This window comes from Ziziphus jujuba, chromosome 7, assembly GCF_031755915.1.
Source record: "Ziziphus jujuba cultivar Dongzao chromosome 7, ASM3175591v1".
NCBI lineage: Eukaryota > Viridiplantae > Streptophyta > Magnoliopsida > Rosales > Rhamnaceae > Ziziphus > Ziziphus jujuba.
This window is the reverse complement of record NC_083385.1, coordinates 14,783,959-14,800,508: the sequence shown is the minus strand read 5'-3', so window position 1 is coordinate 14,800,508 and position 16,550 is coordinate 14,783,959. Positions and strand designations below refer to the sequence as shown.

Genomic DNA, 16,550 nt, shown 5'->3' with positions numbered 1-16,550 from the left:
TGCAAATGATAATTCATGTGACGCTAACTTGGTTTGTGATTTTCTTCCTACCCTTAGTTTCAAGACATTTTCCATCTACCATGCTAATCAAATTACATTGATCAATTGAAGGATGATCTAATGGCTACAAGTCAATCTCAATATTTAATGGGTTTTATTATTATTATTATTAGTGGATGAATGAGATATTTTGTTGATTAGTGAAAACTTTACAAAATTATATTTTGTCAAATACATATATATATATATATATATATATATATATATACACGTAAACATCTAAATTTTAAACACACTGAATTTTCTTTTGAAAAATATTGGAGTTTGAATACAGGTAATATTATTTCCACTTTTGAAATTTTTTTTAACTTCGAAAAACAATATAAAAATAAGAAAGGAACTTCCCCTTGAAAATTACTCCATCTTTCTTTCTGTTTTTTTTTTTTTTTTTTTGGGATAAAAAAGAATATAGCTCAATAATTATAATAATAATAATAAACCGTGTTGTGGTAGGATTATAATTATCTGAATAATAAAAGGGTAGTGTGGTCATTAGACAAGAATATACGAAGGAAGTATCGTGGGTGTGCTATTTAATATCTGACCAGGAAGTTACAAAGTCAGGAAGAAACGGAAGCTTCAAAACAAACTATATAAGCACCAAAAATGTGCGTGTTTTGACTTGTCATTGATTTTCATTTTCTTGTTCATCTCCTTCTTCGATTAGAATTCTGATTCAATCTGATTTTATTTTCGCTACTAAATTTAGCCTTTTTTTTTCTTTTTTTTTTTTATCTTTCTTTATCGCGATTACTGGTTTTTGAATTGAGAGGTGAAGATGGAGATAGAGCAGGAGATGGAATGGATCGAAGCGCAGAAGATTGGAATAAGCGTGGAGCTTGTTGGTGTAGCCAAACGCCAGCTTCAGTTTCTCACTGCTGTTGATAGAAATCGCTACCTCTATGATGGCCCTGTCCTACTCCGAGCTATCTATAGGTTCACAACTCTTTCACTTTCTCTTTTACTTTCATATATTTATTAATGTGAATTAGGATTATTAGGTTGGAGCTTGAAAGAGTTCGATTAAATGGTTAATACAACAACTTTTTTTTGTAATTCATGGAAAAAGAAACTGATCTCGTTCGATTTCGTTAACAAAATCTGGTTTGTAAAGTTTGTGAAACAGAGCTTTTAATGGCTTCATTTTCAGGTATAATGCTTGTTGGCTTCCTTTGCTTGCCAAACACTCTGAGAAATTGATTTTTGAAGGACCTCTTGTTGCTCCTCTTGATTGTGAATGGATTTGGCATTGTCACAGGCTCAATCCAGTATGCTTTTCTGGACTTAACAACTCTCATTTACTTTCTTTCAATGCTTTTTGAGTAGTTTCCTAAGCTTTTCATTATTATGGTGGTTAATGTTGTCCAGGTTCGTTATAAGTCTGATTGTGAGCAATTTTATGGGAGGGTCCTTGATAATAGTAACGTGATTTCCTCTGTTCAAGGGGGTTGTGGAAGGAAAACTGAAGAAATTTGGAATAGTTTGTATCCTGAGGAGCCATACACCTTAAACTTAAAGAGGGCATTATCAGAGGATATCTCTGAAAGAATATCTGAACTTGAGAATTGCACCAAATATGATCTGGTTTCAGCTGTTAAAAGACAGAATCCTTTCTTCTACCAGGTAATTAAAACTGTGACCATTTTGTCATACTTTCGAAAATTCTTTTGTTGAGATCCTATTTCATCATGTCATCAATTATAAACATGAAGGCTTGGGTGACTTCTTGTTGTTTGATATTTTGACACTCTTAGGTTTTTTTGAAAGTTATCTCATGCTAGCATGTAAATAGAGGGATGTAAAAAAGGAACCAGCCACTTGAAAACTTTTAGTTTGAAAATGGTTATTAGAATGTTGCTCTTTGTGTGTTGGAAGGGCTTCATAAGGTAGTAAAGCCAATTGTGATCTTGGGATGAGTCGCACAAATGATATTTAAGTTGATAAAATTATGTTGGTAACCGAATTCTTTGCATACATGATCAAAAGCATCGTGTAGATACCTTACAGTTTTGTTTAATAATTACGCTTTTGTTAGCATTTTGATCATTGTTGCTTCATGAATCATGATTATGTGTGTAGGCATGTTCAAAAACACATCAAATGCATATTACAATGATTTTCTCCTCTAGCTTTTCATTATTCTCTACTTGACTTCATTCTTTCTGTTACTGTGCAATTGTTTCTTCAACAGGTGTCTAGACCCCATATGAACAATGATCTCTTTCTTGAAGGAGCTGTGGCTAGGTATAGAGGGTTTCTTCATCTGATAAGGAGAAACAGGGAGAAGTCTCTAAATCGCTTTTGTGTTCCGACTTATGACATTGACCTCATTTGGCATTCTCATCAATTGAATCCTGTATCTTATGGTAAAGACCTGAACAAACTAATAGGTAAAATCTTGGAACATGATGACACGGACTCAGACAGAAGTAAAGGAATGAAGCTCGATGTTGGGTTTTCTGGTACTACCAAGCAGTGGGAAGACACATTTGGTACAAGATATTGGAGGGCAGGGTCAATGTACAAAGGCAGTGCTCCATCTCCTGTTACAGACATTCCTTTGTCACCAAACATGATCAGCAAGGAGGCAGTTACATCGAATGAATATTTAGAAAAAATGCAGCTTCCAGAGGTGAAATTTGTGGAGGTAATTTTTTTTTTTTTTTTTTTTTTTATCGTTTTCTTCCTTTTCTCCTTTTTTATATTCTTTGGAGCTCGAAGAGAATATAGGAGATGGGCGCATGGTATTTTTACTTTGAGCTTAAACTTAGCGTGTCCATGGTACTCAAGGTCATTCATCCATAAGTCAATTTTATTAAGTCAGATAATGATGGTATGGTTCCCTACAGAATTTTTGGCTTTCTTTATTATAAATTTGTACAGGATTTTAATTCCCATAATCATATTGTTATAAGATTCTAGGACTTGAAATTTCTACTTGAATGAATATAAAGTACCAGGGTAGTTTCTTAGTTAGAACCTCGAACATGCTTTTTGGAACAAGGTATTTTGTTGATAGATCACAATTTATTCTGGTTTTAATTTTATGTTATGGTGTAAAGCATGCTTGTAAGTTGTAACATCTGGTCTTTTGTTGCTTCTTCAAGTGTTGTATAGACATACTACCCAAAAATTTTTACTGACAAGCTCCATTTTCCAATGGTTTTTGTCTTTATTGACCTTGAATCCTATTTCCAGGTCCTTTTGGAGTTTGTGGGTGTTCGGAACCTACCAGATGGGCACAAAGGAAGTCTTTTTGTCTCATTTACTAAAAGTCAGCCTGATATATTTTTTGACTCTAAACGGAAACTCACAATTTTATCAGAGTCCAAAGAGAAACAGGTTGCTATGTTCCAGTGTGAACCAACTGGAGAGCTTCTTTTTGAGCTCATATCTCATTCACCTTCTAACCTACCATTAACTAGGACATCCAAAACATTGGGCACTAGTTCACTTTCACTCAAGGATCTGTTGGCCCCAGTATCGAAACTATCTATGGAGAGATGGTTAGACTTGGTGCCATGTTCTGGAAATGTGAACTCAAAACCCATTGGCCTACGTGTTGCTGTCTCATTGACAGTTCCAGCCCCAGCACAACGCACGCTTGACATGGTTCATTCTCGACCAGTGTCAAAAAGTTCTTGTTTCTTTCCTCTTCCTGGAAAGATTAAAGATCCCAATAGCAGGATGCATGTAATTGATGAAAGTGGCACCAAGCTCATCAGTCTCCAAATTAGGTATCCTTTTCTCTGTTTTCCAGCTAGCAAGTTAACCTTACCTGATTTTTATTTATTCGTATCCTTACATTTTCCATGTTTGATTATATGCATTTCTTATATTTATCTGATTAAAAATGTTAAGGTCTCTCTCCTATCAAAAAAAATATATGAAAAGAATGTTAAGATTTCTCAGTAGATTCCATCTCAAGCATGTGCATTTGTAATTGCAGGTTGCTGCATCTTGACTAGAATACTGTTGGATTTTAATAAGAAACCTCACACTTATATATGTACACATACAGTTAAAGCAGACATCATTTCCAATTCCCATGGCAAGTGAACATTGTCCTACATTTTATTGATTCATGTGGATACAGGCTCGAATGGGAGTCTTAAAATTCATGACATTCCAATTTATTCCCCTCAAATATTATAAACTAACGAGCCATAATCATAGATATATAATATGGATGAACATTCAGTTATCAATCTAAAGATGCTAACAATTTTGATAGCCTTATTTCTCTTTCAAACAACCTTAAGTTTTCAGGTTCCATAGATTGTTCAAGTTTTATAATATAGCAAATATATGATCACTATTCCCATTTTAAATTATTGCTTTAAAGAATGAGGAAAGTGGAAATACTTAGCACTACCATAAAGAACTCAGTGAAATATCTTTCCAAAAGCTGTATTATAGTTCACCTGATCAATTCAGTATTTGGTGAAAATTGCTACTGTAAGATCAACTTTTCATATCCATATTACCTACATGGAAAAGTGGTGTATGAATACCATATCCATCTGGGTATTTAAATTAAATACATCTGAAGGTGATGAAAATATTTTCAGAATGAGGATGCTTTTCATGTATCATGTTCACTGTTTTTGTGACTGTGTTCTGAAACCCTAAAATGCTCTATGCTACTTTGGATTTCATTTTAGGACTGCTGAAAGGGCAAAGGTGAATGAAAATGGCAGTCCCAGGAAGGAGGTGATTGGAATCATGGAATCTGGTGAGATATGTACTCTTGCAGAGTTTACCGGGACTGGCTGGTCTTTGATGAATTCTCATTGGTCCCTTCAATCTTCTAAGAATTCCAGTAAAGACAACCATATCTTTGAGCTCGTCAGTAATAAAATGGTAGGAAACCATACAGTTGACTTCATCTGCATAGTAATCCACGAAACACATGTACAAACGCAAAAACTATGCACATTAAAATTCATTCCGAAAACTGTATGTGGAGTGAATTCAAGAATAATCTTGTGCTGGTTGTGAGAATTTTTTATAACTTTCTGCTTTAGTAATTACAAGAAAAAATATTCACTGGAGTTATCTTGGTACAGGTGAAATTTTTTCCTGGAAGAAAGTTGGACTATGAACCTAAATATTGCGAGAAACATTCAAGTGAACAAGACTTTTTGACTGCAGTTGAATTCTCTGCTGAGGATCCTTATGGAAAAGCAGTGGCATTGCTGAACTTAAAATCTGGTTTTGTCAAGGTACAGGGTTTCAAGGACTCATTTTGCAACCTCAAACTTTACTCTAATCATTCCACCTTATTTGAAAAACTAACTCTTATAAGATTTTTCTTTTCCTGTCTTGGGAAAAAAATAGGTTAAGGAAGGATGGATGCTAGTCCCCAGTCTTATATTGGCTTTTATATCTTCTGATATGTTGAAAAAGGAAAGATGTGATGGTTTTGTCGTTAATCCCAAAAATTTGGAAATGAATAGAGTAGCCAAAAATATCAATGGGATCCACAAGGAGGGCAATATAAACAACCTGGCCCCCTCTGCAGCAATTGAAGCTGAGTTAAATACAGATATTGCTAAAGAAGATGCAATGATGCCAGGATTTGCCAAGTCGTCCAGTGGAGGCTGTGGAGGAGGATGTGGCAGTGGTTGCGGTGGAGGATGTGGAAACATAGTGAGGAGTGGTGGCTGTGGTGGGGGATGTGGCGGTGGCTGCGGTGGTGGATGTGGAAACATAGTCAAAAGTGGTGGGTGTGGAGGATGCGGTGGTGGCTGTGGAAACAATATGAAAAGCAGTGGCTGTGGAGGATGTGGTGGTGGCTGTGGCTCTAAATTTACTCAATCTGATGATAAGTCATGCGCTGATGCACAACCGAAGGAAACACCAGCCATCCCTATGAATGAGGCAGTTGCTGCTTGATGTCTATGCATGTACACAAGAAATAACACAATGCATCTTAATAAAAGAGTTGAGACTCATACTTCTCGTATGCAGTGTCTATCAGGCTCCTACCGTGTACAGGTTTCAGTTGATGTGTTGTTTTCTTATATGGCATATTCTTGATCAATTATGAAATCGCTCTATAAAATGTTACATATATCAGTTATCTGTTTCTTGTACTAGACGAACTCTTGCTGCAAGTATGTTGCATATATTTGTTTATTGCTCTGAAATAAGTTAATCGATGTCAAGTTGCAAGATATTCTATCTGCCAGCAAGTTTTTTTTTAATTTTAAGTTTTTCCAGTTCTGGCTAAGGACAATGCGGGACAAAGAAAATATATATCATTCACCTGCAAAGAATTTTCAATTCTTGCAAAAGGAGAGGAGTGGCTTGAAGATACCTGCCGAGCAACTTGTTCTTTAATATACATTGTATGCATCTACCAGTAGAAGAATACCATTTATAGCCTGAAAGCTTTTAGGCAGCTTGCTATCCGGGCTTACTTCCTAACTAATAGAATGGTATTTCCTGAGAGAAGTTGTCCGAGTAGCTAGATTGTTGCTGTCTTCTTTTTGGCAGTGGGATAGGGAAACTGTGAGGACTGCCCATTGGGTCTTTCTTTCAGTTCATCTTATTTATTGTTGAAATGTATTTTAACTCTACCTGGTCATTCTCATCTAGACGTGAAAAATATTTTACTTTCTCTTCTTTTTCTTTTTCAGCAGCACCATTAAACTTGCAAGTGGGGCCTTGCAAGAATGGCAGTTGGGAAGCAACTATAAGAAAATTAATAAAGAAAATAATTCCTCACGTATCACTCACGACTCACAAAGTCACAGCCATAGTCATATCATGAGACCCAAAAACCATTCCTATCCAATTTGGAAGTCTTCCTTATTATGTTGAACATTTTAACATAGATAAAACCCAAAAGGCCAAAATTAAAAAAGATGAATGATTTCGATATTATGCATATATTTATTTTGTTTTTAGAGCTATCAGAATGTGCAAGTATTTTGGTTATAAATCATTTTTTTTTTTTTTAAGTGGTAGATTTACATCATTAAAGTTCCTGATTTGCAGCGTCTTGAAGTACTGAAAAGGCAATCATTAATATTTATCAGCAAGCTCGAAAATTCTACACGCCCTCCTGATTTGCAGCGTCTTGAAGTATTGAAAAGGCAATGATTAATATTTATCAGCAATCTCGAAAATTCTACACGCCCAACCGCATTGTCTATCCAATTGGCTATTTGACCTTGTAATGTAGATTTAAAATTTGAAAAATTTCCCTCTCGTGCATAATTTGAATTGAACAACAGTAGTTTAGAAGATACAAATAAGAAATTGCATTGTAATTTGGTAATTTAAAGAGATTTTAATTATAGTTCGACCAGTTCCATTGGAGAAAGGGTTCATAGACAAAAGGCAAATTTTAATTTATGGAGGGTTCTATTCAATTTAAGAAGGAATATCTCAAAAGTTAAACCTATACTTAAAAACAAAAAACAAAAGAGAGAGAGACCAGAATATATTGACAAATTAATGGAGGTAAAATTAAAAAGAGCACAAGAACAACAAAATGGGAATAGAGAATAAGAGTCTAATACAAAAACACTATGAAATGGTACAATGGTTCAACAACAATAACAAAGCTAGAAAGCACAAGAACCATGTATAAATATAAATATCCAAATAAGATAGAAATGGAGAAATTTAATATCCAAATAAGATAGAAATGGAAAAATTTACAGGAATTATTAGATGATGAATAGGATGGAGGGGTCACAGCAACACTCGTCAATAAGGCAACAGCAACACAAGGCCGCTAGGCTGAGACAACAAACAAACACATCACAACCAAACCAAATTATTGGAAATTTCTTAGATAATATAGGCTACCCGCACTCAAAATAATTAAAATTCCCTTTCAAGAATTTCAGATCATCGATTCTTCTGGAAAATTTTCGAATCCATTCTTAGGATGTCACAATGCTATATGTATATTATTTTTTCCTTTTTTATTAGCCAATTGCTGAAAGAAAATAATAATAATAATAATAATAATAAAAAATAAAGAAATCACTCTCAGTATAATAAATGAATGGTTCTGAGCTTACCATCCCTCAAGAAATCCCGGTTCTCTTCTCGGCGGTGGAGCAGCATACTGTGGAGGAGCCACTACTGGAGGACCTTGATAATAACCTGCCAAAATAGCAAAAAAAATCACCCCCCAAACTCATATAATTTTTTTTTTTTATCAGAACTTTAAACATATAATTACAACAAACTAGAGAGAAGAACCCCAAAAAAAAAAAAAAAGAAAAAAAACCTTTATAACAAAGAAAATTACAAGCAAGCAGAGTAATTAAAGAAAAAAATATTAGGAAATTATGCCTAATTATAAAGTAAAAAAGAACCAAGGTAAATAATTTGGAAAAAAAAAAAAAAAACTTTAGCAAAGATGAAATCCAGAGAGAGGTACAAAGTATGTTAAAAGAAATTAGAAAGGAGAAAAGTGAAGAAGAGTTACCTTGAGCAGGGTAAGGATAGGCAGAACCTTGAGCAGAATAAGGATAGCCATACTTCGGGTCGCTCATGATTTTTGATCAGCTTAAACAAACAAGAAGGCACAAAGCTAAGCTTTTTAGTCTGCAAAATGAAGAAGCAGAGCTCAGGATGAAAATGTTAGTCCTATTAATCTGATAATCCTCTCTACATTTTCATACCCACCACAATAATTTCTTCTTCACTTATACAATATCGATCACCGCGTTTAAAGTTGACTTTATTTTGGCTTTTGGTAAAGACTCTTTTTTCTTTCCCTTTCTTATTTCCACACTTTAAACATACCTGTCTCGCTCGCTTTTTTCTTCTCTGTCTCTCTGTCTCTCTGTCTCTCTTTATCTAAACAAAAAAGTGTATGTGGAGTGAATTCAAGAATAATTTTGTGCTGGTTGTGTGAATTTATTATAATTTTCTGCTTTAGTAATTACAAGAAAAGGGGAAAAAAAAAAATTAAGACGTTAAAGAATTATATGTAAATTAAGCGTGATATTATATATATACATATACACACATATGATATATAATACAATTCTCAGTTATAAGTATAAATTGTTTATAATTAAGCCAACTTCACTTTGACATAATATGTCACATTTGCAAGCCTTTGTTTCACCCGCCTGAACAATGCTTCGAGCAGGTGTCTAATATTAGAGTAATCTCCTTTCTTTCTCACTTTCCTTTTCTTTTTTCATTCTTTTCTATCATTGGGTTTCTTTTGTTTGTGAGTTGATCAATTCTCTGCTGAGGACCCTTATGGAAAAGCAGTGGCATTGTCGAACATAAAATCTGGAATATTTGTCAAGGTATGGTGTTTCAAGGATTGATCATTTCGCAGCCTCAAATTAAATTCATTTTAAGGGAATATATCAGAGACCTTCCTCAAGTTTCATAAAATATCATTAATCCTTTTGAGATTTTCAAATTTCTCATCCACCCCTCAACCGTTAATTTCTTTTGTTAAAATTAATGGTCAAAGATCAATTTGACAAATTTATTTATATTTGATATAAAAATGTCAAAAAAAAAAAGAAAAAAAGATTTCTTGAATTGCATAAATATTTGAAGTTTAAATTACTTTGCATTTTCTGGTCAATATTTTTATATGTTACTTCTACGTAATATATTTTATAATTTTTGACATACAATGATAAAAGAGTAAATATTAAATTAATATTTATTTTAATCAATATGAGGGTATAATAGACTTTTTACCATTCAAATCTGTTAGATAAATTTGACATATATAACAAACTCATATATTAACAATTTAAATTTTTAAAATAAATGATAATTGAACATGGTATTAAAACTTTATGATCTAAAAATCTAAATTTAAATCCATTACCGTCATAATACCACCACCCATTTAAAGAAGAATTGACACTAGTAATCCATTAGCACAATAATACCATCCATTTAAATACCAATAATCTCATTACCGTCACAATACCATCATTTAAATAAAAGAAAATTTGAAACCACTAAAGGAATACCACACATTTAGACAGTAGTAATCCCATTATAGTCATAATATCACCCATTTAAAGAAGAATTGACATTAGTAAAGCAGAATCTAGAAAACTTAATATACATAGAAAATTCACATCCTAACAATCCATTTTGACATTAGTAATTCCTTTAACATCACAATACCACCTATTTAGACACTAGTAATCCCATTACCATTCCAACACCACCCATTTAAAGAAGAATTGACACTTGTAAAGGAGAATTTTAAACATGCTTAATATGTATAATAAATTCACATTTTAACAGTTTCTTTTGGGATCATAAAAACATCTAAAAAGAAAATGTTTGACGTTTTACAAAACCTAAGAAGAGATTTCCCTTGTTCTAGTCATTCCACACTATCAATTGATAACTAACTTTGATATAAACTTTGTTTTTGTACTATATATGATGTTTTACCTTCTATTTAAAGAAATGACACTAATTTAAGATCATAAATAATTAAAGAGAAAATATTTTATGTTTTACCAAACCTAAGGAGATATCTATAAAATTTTCCATTATTGGAATCATTATAATGGATTTGTTGTTAATATTCCCAAAAATTTAGAATGAATAGAATAGCCAAAAATATTAATGGGATTCACAAGGAGGGCAATACAAACAATAACCTGGCCCCCTCCACGGCAAGCGAAGAAGCTGAGTTAAATATAGATATTGCTAATGAAGATGCAATGATGCCAGGATTCGCAAGTCAAGTCATCTAAGGATTTGCATTTTCCCAACATGTTTCTTAATACTAGACGAACTCTTACTGCATGTATGTTGCACAAATTTGTTCATTGTATTTAACAAGCACATACTTAGTAATTGTTCTAAAACAGGTTTATGATCAGTATGAAGTTACAAGAAATTCTATTTGTCAGTTTCTTGATTTTAAGATTTTCTAGTTCTGGTGAAGGAAAGTGCCGGACAAGAAAATATTTTTGCTTCGCTTGCAAAGAATTTTCATTTCTTGCCAAGATCTTTTGGTTCATCTTATTCAACTCTTCTTTTGTAAAAGCAATTATTAATGGTCACTAATGGTTATTGTTACATGATCTTTCCACAAGTTTTCAACATTTGATAAAATTAATTGATATAATATTAAAATGATAAATGTGATTGAATATTTTGATATTTTTATTATAATTTTTAACACCTGTTAAAAAATTATAAAAAAATGATGTAAAAATAGATAGTGAAAATACTACCTGATTTTATCTCCAATAATAATAATAATAATAATAAAACAATTATTTCACCTATCACTCATGACTCAGGAAGTCAAAACTATAGTCATCTCATGGGACCCAAAAAGCATCCTTATCCAATTAGAAAATCTTCCTTGAAAACTTTACTATGTAGACCATTTCGAGATTGATAAAACCCAACGAAGGAGGACAAAACTTCAATGCCTCTAACTCACGAAGTCATTGCCATTGTGGGGTCCATACTCCATACAAGAGCAAAGGTGTATACATTTAGGGTCCCGAATAATCTCCAGTGAAGATGGATTTTTTGTCCCAAAAAAAAATCCTATTCCAAACTCTGTCCCTTCAATGAATTAAACCATGTAATTTTTAAAAACTTTTAAGGTTTACTAACGGAATCTTGTCCCATTAAATCATCTTATTTGGAAAGAAAACGGCCCATAAAAAACAAGAAACCGCAAAACTCATCGCACATCTGATTGTTCCTTCCTTTCTTGCAATTCTTCTACTGTTAAAATCAATCATCCATTCAAGTATTTCAAATGCAAAAATTTTTTAGGAAGTCAATCATTCCTATCTGAAATCCAAAGGAAAGGAAAAACAAAAAACTAAACAAATCATAAAAACTCAAATAAGCATTTTGGCAGAAGCCCAATTATCAATTTATTAGCCATAAAACAAATCAAATCAAATCAACTCAACTATTAAAAATAAATAAATCCTTTCAAGGGGCCGCTTATTGTGGCAAATTTTGATGAAACCCCAACCCAAACCCCATCATTCATGCACAAAAACACGGCATATCTGGGTCATTGGCCGTGTCCTAGCATTTTGAAAGAATCCATGAAAGTCATTCAACCTTTTGCGCCAGGTATTTCGGTGCTGAACCATCCTATTGCTTCATAATTTCATTTTGATCTTTCATATTCGGTATTTTCATGTCCATAGAGATCATGTTCATGGCTATTCTAACAGAGAAATCAAAAGGTCGGAAAGCAGTGATAATGAAGGGGACAATGATGATTTATATGAAAAAATAATATTAATAAATTAAGACAGCGGTAATTAAAGCATTTCAATGGTAAATATGTATAACTGTCTAACTGATTTAAAAACTGACATTTTTAAAATTTATATAATGTAAATGTAGAGTTAATTTTAAAATTATTTTCTAATGATAATATGCAAAAAGAAATATTTATAATTATTAATTTACATATAGCTTTGTACCCAAAAAAAAAAATTACATATATTTTCTTAACTTTTTTTGGTTTTTGAAAAAAATTTGATATTTAAAAAAAAAAATTTTAGAAAACTCCACAAACTCCAAAAGTAGAGATTCACCCTAACAATGTCTTTTTTTTTTTTTTTCTTAAGTTTAACAGGATATTTAAATAAATATTTTGAAGAGGTTTTTCTTTTTTTTTTTTTAAATGACTATTTATTTTTCTGATATGATAAAAAAATCTATAGACAAAATCTAACAGCATCTCCAATTAAACAAATACATTGAAGAGGATTTTTTTTTTCCCCCTAAATAACTATCTATTTTTTTAATATAATAAAAAAAATTTATGGCAAATTATATTTTGCCATTGGCATACCTTTGTCAATAGTAAATATCAATATTAATGTCAAATTTTAACATTACTATCTCCAATGACAAATTACATTTTACCATTGGCAAATCTTTTCCAATAATAAATATCAATATTAATATCAAATTTTAACATTACCTCTTTAATGTCATATGATAAAAATAATATTAGCAAATATATTTTTAGTTTAATCACATTATTTTATTTTATTCAACCAATATTTTTTTTTCATCTACCACCATTCTTTTTTTTTTACCCACCTCATCTATATATCTACCAGACTTTTCATCTCTAACCATTTATTTTACTTACCAACATTTTTTTCATCTACCGAAAATTTATTAACTATTATATTTTATCTTCTCCATACTATCATAATATATACATCATTTTTTTCTTTTTACGTTCACAATTCTTCTCCATATACATAATTTTCAATTTTTCTCCTTGTATTAATCAGGGTTCAAAATTGGAATATCGACGTTTCAAAATATAAAAATTTTTATGAAAATATTGAAAAATAATAAATATCAATAAAAACTCATAAAAATGATGAAAATTAATTTTGAAAAATAAAAATTTTATTGAAACTTTTGAATTAGCTTATTTAATCAAATAATTATCTAATTAAATAAAAAATTACTAAAATATTGAATAAGTATAATATTTTTCTTAATCAATTAATTTATAGTAAACGGTAATAATAATAAATAAATTATTATTAACAAAAATATGCAAAAAAAATATATGTATGATAAAATTATTTATTAATTAAGATCTACAAAACAATTATTATAATTATATTATATTTCATAAATATCATTTCAATACCACATAAAACTCTTGGATAGTTGAAAATCATTAATTTCTTTTTTATTCTCATTTTAAGATGTAAAATATAATAAATAAATATTAAAAAATATATCCTCTTGATAATTTTTCATCCTATTATTTTTTTTACTTAAAATTTTTATATAATTGTTAATATGTCAAATCATATGGATCCCATATTAAATGTGATTATTATTGATGTATAGTATAATATATTCTATCATCTTTTTATTTTTATTTGTTTAATGTTATTAATTTGAATACTACAAATATAAATTTTATATAATATTTTATCTTAGATTATTATTTTTTATTCTTATATAATCATCTATTAATTTGTAATTATAAGATTTTAATAGATCATTTTCATACTAAATCTATAGCTAAATATATATTTATATATATATATATATACTTTATTAATAATAAAGTTATTTAATTTAATTTTTTTTATTTATATCACTAAATATTTGAAAGATAATTAAAAATAAAAAATATTAATAAAGTTAATTTTATAAAAATTTTTATTAAATATCAATAATATTTATGAATTATTTTATAAAAATTTAAAAATTAAATAAATTTCATATATATTCCAAAATTTTCATGAAAATTTTAAAAAATTTAATGAAAATTATATATTTTTTAACCAAAATGTTAAACATTTAATATGAATATTTTGATTGAAATTTCTATAAAATTTTGCATAATTTTAGACATTTTGATAATATTAATAAAATTCTACTCATTTAACTTGAAATTTAAATTTCTTTTACACCATAAAAAATCAAAATTTTCATAAAAATTTTAAATTTTGAAAGACTACAATTTTAAGATAATGTATCTTAATTTCACTTATGAGACAGAGAATGAGACAGGCTTACGGGTACAAAGGATCCACGTGCCAAAAGTGGAAAACAAGAATGATTTCGATATAATGTTTGGTTTGCTTTGAGAGTTATCAGAATGTGCAAGTGTTTTTGGTTATAAATCATTTTTTTTTTAAGTGGTAGATTTCCATCATTAAAGTTCCTGATTTGCAGCGTTTTGGAGTATTGAAAAAGCAATCAATAATATTTATTTTCTTTGCTTTAACGAAATCATAAAATAATATCTGGCAAGCAAACTCGAAAATTCTACACGCCCGACCCCACCGTCTATCTCATCCCCATTGACATTGTAATCCAGATTTAAAATTTAAAAATTTCCTATCTCGTACATAATTTGAATTGAACCAAAGTAGTTTAGGAGAAACAAATAAGAAATTACAGTGTAATTTGGAAATTTAAAGAGAATTAGTTATAATTCGTTCATTCACAAAAGGCACATTTTAATTTATGGAATGTGCTATTCAATTTAAGAAGAAATGTCTCAAAAGTTAAACATGTACTTAAAAACAAAAAACAAACGATATTCTTTACACTAAAAAGTACAAATTATACCCAGTTTTTGTTTCTCTTTTTTTTTTCTTTGTTCTTTTTTTTGGAGAGAGAGAGAGAGAGAGAGACCAGAATATTGACAAATTAATAGATCGAAGTTAAATAGAAAAGGACATAATTAAAAACAGCAAGGTAGAAGTAGAGAATAAATGTCTGATACATAAACACTATGAAATGGAAAAATGGTTCAACAACAATAACAAAGCTAGAAGGCACAAGAACCATGTATAAATATAAATATCAAAATACGATAAAAATGGATGAATTTACAGGAAATTATTAGATGACAAACAGGACGGAGGGGTCGCAGCAACACTCGTCAATAAGGCAACAGCAACACAAGGCCGCTAGACTGAGACAACAAACAAACACATCACAACCAAACCAAATTATTAGAAAATTTCTTAGATATTATAGATTATCCCCACTCAAAATGATTAATTAAAATTCCCTTTCCAGAATTTTAGATCACCGATTCTTCTGGAAAATTTTCAAATCCATTCTTAGGATGTTACAATATTATATGTATTTTTTTTCTTCTTTGTTAGCCAATTTCTATAAAAAATAAAAATAAAAAAGAAAGAAAAAAAAGAAAGAAATCCTAGTATAATAAATGGTTCTGCGCTTACCATCCCTCAAGAAATCCTGGTTCTCTTCTGGGCGGTGGAGCAGCATACTGTGGAGGAGCCACTACTGGAGGACCTTGATAATAACCTGCCAAAATAGCCAAAAAAATCACCCACCAGTCTTTAAACATATAATTATTTATATCAGAGCTTTAATATAATTACAACAACCCGGGGAGAAGACCCAAAAAAATTAAATAAATAAATAAAAAATCCTTCACAACAAACAAATATACTAGCAAGCAAAGTAGTCACTAAAAAAAAATAAGGGAATTATTGCCTAAATATAAAGTAACAAAAAACCAAGGAAAATGATTTGGAAATGAAAAAAAAAATGAAAAAAAGAAAAAGAAATCCAGAGAGAGTATAAAATATAGTTTAAAAGAAACTGGAAAGGAAGAAATTGAAGAAGTTACCTTGAGCTGGATACGGATAGGCATATTTTGGGTCGCTCATGATTTATGATCAGCTAAAAAAAAGAAAAAGCACAAAGCTAAGCTTTTTAGTCTACAAGATGAAGAAGCAGAGGTCAGATTGAAAAATGGTAGTCTTATCAATCTGATAATCCTCTCCACCCTTTTATAACCCACCACAATAAACTCTTACTCACTTAATGACTAGCATGCAAGCAATTATACCATATATACCACCGCCCTCTATAAAACTCTAGACTTTTCTATTTTCCTTTTACTTTTTTTAAGTTTGGGTTTTGGTAAAGTTAGCTTTATCTTGGGTTTTGGTAAAGAATAACGTTTATTCTTTCCCTTTCTTATTTCCACACTT

The 16,550-nt window shown here is 30.5% G+C and overlaps 2 protein-coding genes and 1 long non-coding RNA gene across 5 annotated transcripts; 1 reads left to right on the top strand and 2 right to left on the bottom strand.

The window, feature by feature from the left end:
* Positions 1-512: 512 nt before the first annotated feature.
* On the top strand, positions 513-6,690 carry LOC107425115 (glycine-rich domain-containing protein 1). Of its 3 annotated transcripts, none has more exons than XM_016035041.4 (9): positions 513-668; positions 839-996; positions 1,211-1,328; positions 1,429-1,683; positions 2,252-2,707; positions 3,259-3,797; positions 4,725-4,923; positions 5,130-5,285; positions 5,401-6,239. In XM_016035041.4, the coding sequence occupies exons 2-9, from the start codon at positions 839-841 to the stop codon at positions 5,956-5,958; spliced, it is 2,439 nt and encodes an 812-aa protein (XP_015890527.3). In that variant the 5' UTR covers positions 513-668; the 3' UTR covers positions 5,959-6,239. The 3 variants fall into 3 exon arrangements, 2 of the variants coding, with proteins under 2 accessions (XP_015890527.3, XP_015890526.3); XR_001582085.4 differs by lacking the exon at positions 513-668 and adding an exon at positions 6,286-6,690 and having other exon boundaries at positions 682-996; positions 5,401-6,060; XM_016035040.4 differs by lacking the exon at positions 513-668 and having other exon boundaries at positions 682-996.
* Positions 6,691-7,514: 824 nt separating this feature from the next.
* On the bottom strand, positions 7,515-8,856 carry LOC107425116 (protein CYSTEINE-RICH TRANSMEMBRANE MODULE 11-like). The gene is made up of 4 exons (XM_048479999.2): positions 8,716-8,856; positions 8,516-8,634; positions 8,103-8,187; positions 7,515-7,815 (listed from the first exon to the last, which is right to left on the bottom strand). Exons 2-4 carry the CDS (start codon positions 8,580-8,582, stop codon positions 7,743-7,745), a joined length of 225 nt encoding a protein of 74 aa, XP_048335956.1. The 5' UTR covers positions 8,583-8,634; positions 8,716-8,856; the 3' UTR covers positions 7,515-7,742.
* Positions 8,857-15,280: 6,424 nt separating this feature from the next.
* LOC125423963 (uncharacterized) lies at positions 15,281-16,386 on the bottom strand. The gene is made up of 3 exons (XR_007242709.2): positions 16,184-16,386; positions 15,771-15,855; positions 15,281-15,493 (listed from the first exon to the last, which is right to left on the bottom strand). It is a non-coding gene; the product is annotated as an uncharacterized LOC125423963 (long non-coding RNA).
* Positions 16,387-16,550: the final 164 nt, after the last annotated feature.

Excerpts from the sequence above, each read along its gene's own strand:
- LOC107425115 (XM_016035041.4), top strand. The coding sequence starts at position 839 with ATGGAGATAGAGCAGGAGATGGAATGGATCGAAGCGCAGAAGATTGGA. Across the intron at positions 1,329-1,428 it reads ATTGTCACAGGCTCAATCCA|GTTCGTTATAAGTCTGATTG; the intron begins GTATGCTTTTCT and ends AATGTTGTCCAG. Across the intron at positions 2,708-3,258 it reads CAGAGGTGAAATTTGTGGAG|GTCCTTTTGGAGTTTGTGGG; the intron begins GTAATTTTTTTT and ends TCCTATTTCCAG.
- LOC107425116 (XM_048479999.2), bottom strand. The coding sequence starts at position 8,582 with ATGAGCGACCCGAAGTATGGCTATCCTTATTCTGCTCAAGGTTCTGCC. Across the intron at positions 8,188-8,515 it reads CTATCCTTACCCTGCTCAAG|GTTATTATCAAGGTCCTCCA; the intron begins GTAACTCTTCTT and ends CTATTTTGGCAG. Across the intron at positions 7,816-8,102 it reads CCGGGATTTCTTGAGGGATG|CCTAGCGGCCTTGTGTTGCT; the intron begins GTAAGCTCAGAA and ends TTGTTGTCTCAG.